Raw genomic sequence first — 5,077 nt, 5'->3', positions numbered from 1 at the left:
GTATCGCCGCAATTTCTGGTGCAGGAAAATAGACGTCTTGTACCTGTAACAAACAGAAAAATGAGGTATTCATTAACTCACGTTAAGAACAATCAATAAAGAAAAATTTAAAGAGAAGGGAAAAAAGATCAACTCTTACGTCTTTTGTGGAATCCAAAAAAAGTTTGTTGAAATGTTCCACTGTATGGACGTACTCTAATTTCGGTTTATTCATATTCATTCCGCACCTGTAAAGAAAAGAGCATTGCATTAAAATCTATGTTCATTTAGATGTGTGCTTATTACAATTGAAAAAAAAAAAAAATATTGCTTACCTTCCCCAAAAGCTGTTCAATGCTAATTTTGCTACTTGTCGTCGACCAGGGTTTATCATCACAGACGAAATATCTAAATGTACTCCTTCTTTCTCTGCATACTGGCGAATATATTGTTCTTTCTCTTTATCAGTCACGCACTCTACAGGCCAGCCACTGCTTTCCTGTTTTATCTTGAGAAAGAGATCAATATATGATTTAAATAAGGAGTCTGTCGAAGATTCAAAGTGATAAACTTCGTAAATCTAAAGTGGAAAAAAAATAAACATGTTAGCCTATTTGCTCGAAACAGTACTCTTGCTATTTTTTCTTTATTAAAAAACCAACAAACATAAAAACACAAACTTACGTCCATGACTTTGTATCCTTTTTTTATTGCCAGCTTCAGTTCTTCTGTACACCAGGTACCTATCAATGCTCGGTCTTCGCCTTGATGAGTACAGTTTTCTTGGCTCATGTGTTCAGTACAGGATCGGCACAAGGGAAACATTAATTTATCCTTGCATCTGTACGGAAGTATTGGCAAAAACAATCCTCTTGGTGCTAAAACTTTGCATTTTATTATTCCAAAGTATTTGCAAGGATCGTCAAAGTTTTCCGTTATAATAATAGGATGACCCACTGGGTAACGACAGTACTTATTCACCTGAAAAGTTTAAAAAACAATGATTAGAAAGAAGTGGAGGGAGAAAAATATATAAGTTAACAGCTTAAGAAACTTACCCATGGATAGAGAGAAGTAAAATCTACGTATTTTACTATCCCTTCGTAATACAATCGAATAGCATTCGTACGGCCTCCAAAAAAAGCATCACGAGGTTTTAAGCGATCTTGCACATTGTGGCATTTGATAAAAGACTGTAATTCTTCATTTATCTTCATTTCGTTTTTAAATTCATGTTCCCACTTTTCCACTACTTTGAATCCCATGGATTTTAGTTTGGCTGTAGTTCTTTGAGTTTTCTCATACAAACTGCTCATAGAAACTCCAGAGAGTGGATTTGTCACACTGGTGTCATAACAAGATGGGCACCCATGGAAAAAACAGCCCTAGAAAGAGAAATTATATATGAGGGAAAAACGGATGTGAAAATAAAAATTACTATATTTTTTTTAATACATAATTTTCTGAAAAAAAAAAAAGAAAAACTTACATGATATTGGTAGACTGTCTTCAAACTTTCGCAGTAACCATCTACTGAAATACCGCTCAATTTCTTCTCTCCCAATCCGTTTAGAGCATGAGCTATACAAATGCCTTCCATGGTTGCCACATAGTCTAACCATCTAATTGCATCAGCACTATAATTGGTAGAATTTATGTAGCCTCGTAATGGAACCATGGCTATAGCATTGGGCTTGATATGTGATGATCGATACACTGCCATGCATGCCGATGCAATAGTAATGTAGCTAAAGAAAAAATGTATCAAAGTTAAAAAACTAAAAACAAATCTCGAAAATTAAAAAGTGTAAATATATTTAGAAAAACAAAACATACGTACCAAAACGGATCCACCTTTGCAACCTCCAAAAACTGCTTTCGGAACTCTAAACAACAGCGACGTAGTATATTTACATCAGAACTAAAAACATAATAAAAATAGTATTAGACAAAAGAAAATACAATAAAAAGGGGAAATATTTAATTATATTTTAAAGATTGCGTACCGACAGTAGGCCAGGATCTCTTCTTGAAAATTAAACTCTTCTTCTGCATGCTCACTGTACCAGGAAAGAAACGACTCCCGGACAGAAGTTGACATAGTATCGGGGCTGTAAAATTTTTGCTCGGGCATTCTTCCTACGTAATTTTGATATTCACGCACGTTGAAAAGATGCGGAAAAAACCCCTTCTTCTGCTCTGTCATTCCGAAGCACGACGGAAGCTTCGATAGAGCCATTGGTAAAAAGTTGAACGAGTCAATGACCCGCAAGTTGAGACACTTGAGAGTAATGGACATCACTTTTGATCCACATGGAATTACATCTGGTGTCAAACCTTGTTCTAATAGCCAGCTTAACACAAACTGCCCATCGAATCTAAAAAATAAAAAAAATAATTAATTTACCGATGTGGAAAAATAAGAAAGAGAAACATTTACTTGTGAAAGATTATACTTACCCTTTCATGTTATGAGCAATAGCTGTATACCCCTTATGCTCTGGTGAATATAACCATGCACAAAAATCTTGACAGGCACTGTAACCTTTAAATATCATTTCTTCACCACCTGCGTACTGAGCGACAGCAAAGTTGACTTTATGCTCCCCCGAAGACTGGTCTGTCTCAAAATCAAAGAAAATGAGCTTTTCGGAGGAAGGCTTTGGTTCTATGGTGCGTAAGTAACACCGGTGTTCACTAGCTATGACGTAGTTATCACAACTAGGACATTTGGTGGTTCCGCATACATGCTTATCCTTTGCACATTCTCGCCGCAAAATAACCTTACAGCATTTTCTACACTGATACATCTAAAAAGAATAAATAAATAAATCAAAATAAACACTGTTGGGCCTTCAAAATATGGTAACTGAAACTAGGTACGAAAAAAAGTCTTTAGAGGGACTTACCACATCACACAAGGATAGCTCTTGATTTCCACTAGTAGCCTTATGAGCCTCGAAACAAGCTGTAGAGCGACATAACCGCTCGCAGTCCAGACACCTTATGGGTTCCCCAAGCGTGCACTGCTTCCTTAAGCAAATGTGGCAACTATCTGGGCAACGATGAGCATGAGCATTTTGATAAGGCTTATCGCAGGACTCGCAATAGAAGTGGGAGCCATAAAATCCTCTTAGATTTTTGATGACGTTAAAATGCTCCTTATGTAGATACAAGTTTATTCGCTTGCCCCGATTTGGACCTTTGTACGAAACCTAAAAAAAGGAAATATATGAAAATAAATAGCACTAATAAAATAGATATCAATACGGAAATGTCAGCATGAATGAATAAAAATATACCTTGTTCATTTCTTCTGTTGATATCACTGCAATTTGTACCCCTAAATGTTTCTCAAACTCTGCTATTTCCGCGTACGTACAGGGACCTAAAGGTACACCGGATGCAGCATGTAACTCCTTAGCCCGGTTCAACAGAGTCAGGCGATTTCGTTTTTTAAACGATTCGATAGCCGTGCGGTCATTGTCCAGGTGAGCTAATGCACAGACAATGGCCATTGCACAACAGAGTCCTTCACTGTCAGTCGGGATTGTAATGACGGACCTTTTATTAAGACAATCCACGTCCGGGTTTAACATTCTCCGTCGACCTGCTCCCACGTCTCGACGAATAGTGACCACGTCAGCTGAAAAACCGGAATCCAAAGCAATCTCGTCCTTCGATTGCAACACTTTGAGAATTGCAGCCATGACTGTTTCCAATGTGAGATCTGATACAGGCATCAGTCGTGTTGAAATGGGCTTGTCTAAACCGTCAGCTTGAATATAAATACGAATCAGATCCGTCGGCCTCAAATCTTCACTAGCACGACGAATTATCATTCTGAATAGTTCTCGAACGGAACTAATTGCTGCGACCAACGGCTTACCGCGAAGTTCCTCGGGCAACTTCTCCAGATCTACCTTAGCTCTGAAAGTTTTCTGACTCGCCTTATATTTTTCGATCCAACGCCCTTGAATCAATTCCATTTGCAATGCAGCTTCCATCTATATAAAAAAGAAAAACGTGTTACTCAAATTGTCAAAATTCCACAATTAATTTTGTTAATAGTTTACGTACATCTTGAGCGTCATCTATTTCTCTTTCATCAAATTCGGGTTCAGCATGAGAAGGACCTGGGGTATTCTATAAGGATTGAAAAAAAGAGAGTCATAAAAAAACGCGGATTGCTCAATACAGTAAAACTAACTTCATAATAATCATAAAAAAAAGAGTTACCTCAAAACCCGAGCCATTTTGGTTATTCACCTTAAACACTTCTGATGCTTCAGCAAAAGACTGGGTGTCTTCTCCAATAACCTAAAATAAAAATATCGTAACATTCATGAAATCCGCTATGTGTTAAAAATAATAATAATAAAGTTTAAATATGTATAACTCCTTACATCGTTGTCATCAATTTCGTAAAATTCTTGAGTCGGCTCTCCTATCAACTGTAAAAATAGAAAAGAGTTTTAAAATAAACAAACTCTACGAAAAAAGACAAGTACATATGGAAATTAACTCAAAAATAAATTCTAAAGCTAAATCTATTTATAAAAAGAAATGCATAGACAATTAGAAGAAAATTTTAAAATACTTACGTCGTCGTCAGAATCCCTTAGTTCTTCAGCATACTGTAAAAGAGAAAATAAAAATTAATGAACTCGCCTGAATATCTTTAAAGCTAAAATAAAATGAATAAGACAAATTTACTTACATTGCTAGAAGCTTCATCCAGTGTTCTCTTATTTCCAATAGGCATGTTGAATACTCGACAGAGGGCAAGAAAAAATGCCAACAAACTGTTGCTCAAAAATTCTGAAACTGAGATAACCAACTGAAGGAATTGGTATTTATGTGGTCTAACCTATGACGTATGTGATGTCGTCAACATGGAACTCGCCAATCCCATTAACGGGAACGACATGACGTCAGCAAGAAACAAACAGTTGTAGCGCCCTCTAACAGTCATAGTGCACATGGATTTAAATCCTGTTCACTCTTGTCTGGACTCATTGCCTGCGTGTTCATGACATGAACAACTTTGGGCAACCTTAGACGAAGGGGAAATATGTTGAGTCATTTGCTTTACATG

The 5,077-nt window shown here is 36.8% G+C and overlaps 2 protein-coding genes across 2 annotated transcripts; both read right to left on the bottom strand.

Annotated features, from left to right (window-relative positions):
• Positions 1 to 310: 310 nt before the first annotated feature.
• On the bottom strand, positions 311 to 2,893 carry LOC129220832 (uncharacterized). The gene is made up of 5 exons (XM_054855262.1): positions 2,889 to 2,893; positions 1,820 to 1,900; positions 1,469 to 1,727; positions 664 to 960; positions 311 to 559 (listed from the first exon to the last, which is right to left on the bottom strand). Exons 1-5 carry the CDS (start codon positions 2,891 to 2,893, stop codon positions 311 to 313), a joined length of 891 nt encoding a protein of 296 aa, XP_054711237.1.
• Positions 2,894 to 3,242: 349 nt separating this feature from the next.
• LOC129220830 (uncharacterized) lies at positions 3,243 to 4,744 on the bottom strand. Its single transcript, XM_054855261.1, has 5 exons — positions 4,700 to 4,744; positions 4,584 to 4,616; positions 4,219 to 4,299; positions 4,060 to 4,125; positions 3,243 to 3,986 (listed from the first exon to the last, which is right to left on the bottom strand). The coding sequence occupies exons 1-5, from the start codon at positions 4,742 to 4,744 to the stop codon at positions 3,243 to 3,245; spliced, it is 969 nt and encodes a 322-aa protein (XP_054711236.1).
• Positions 4,745 to 5,077: the final 333 nt, after the last annotated feature.

This window comes from Uloborus diversus, chromosome 4 (assembly GCF_026930045.1).
Source record: "Uloborus diversus isolate 005 chromosome 4, Udiv.v.3.1, whole genome shotgun sequence".
Taxonomy (NCBI): Eukaryota; Metazoa; Arthropoda; class Arachnida; order Araneae; family Uloboridae; genus Uloborus; species Uloborus diversus.
This window is presented reverse-complemented; position numbering and strand designations above follow the sequence as displayed.

Bases quoted from the DNA above. Each gene is read 5' to 3' on its own strand.
- LOC129220830 (XM_054855261.1), bottom strand. From the start codon at position 4,744: ATGCCTATTGGAAATAAGAGAACACTGGATGAAGCTTCTAGCAAT. The intron at 4,126-4,218 runs GTAACTCTTTTT...CAATCCTTATAG, and splicing joins AAAATGGCTCGGGTTTTGAG to AATACCCCAGGTCCTTCTCA. The intron at 3,987-4,059 runs GTACGTAAACTA...TTTTTTATATAG, and splicing joins AAATAGATGACGCTCAAGAT to ATGGAAGCTGCATTGCAAAT.
- LOC129220832 (XM_054855262.1), bottom strand. The intron at 1,728-1,819 runs GTACGTATGTTT...TTTTTTCTTTAG, and splicing joins GCAAAGGTGGATCCGTTTTG to CTACATTACTATTGCATCGG. The intron at 560-663 runs GTAAGTTTGTGT...TTTCCACTTTAG, and splicing joins AAGGATACAAAGTCATGGAC to ATTTACGAAGTTTATCACTT.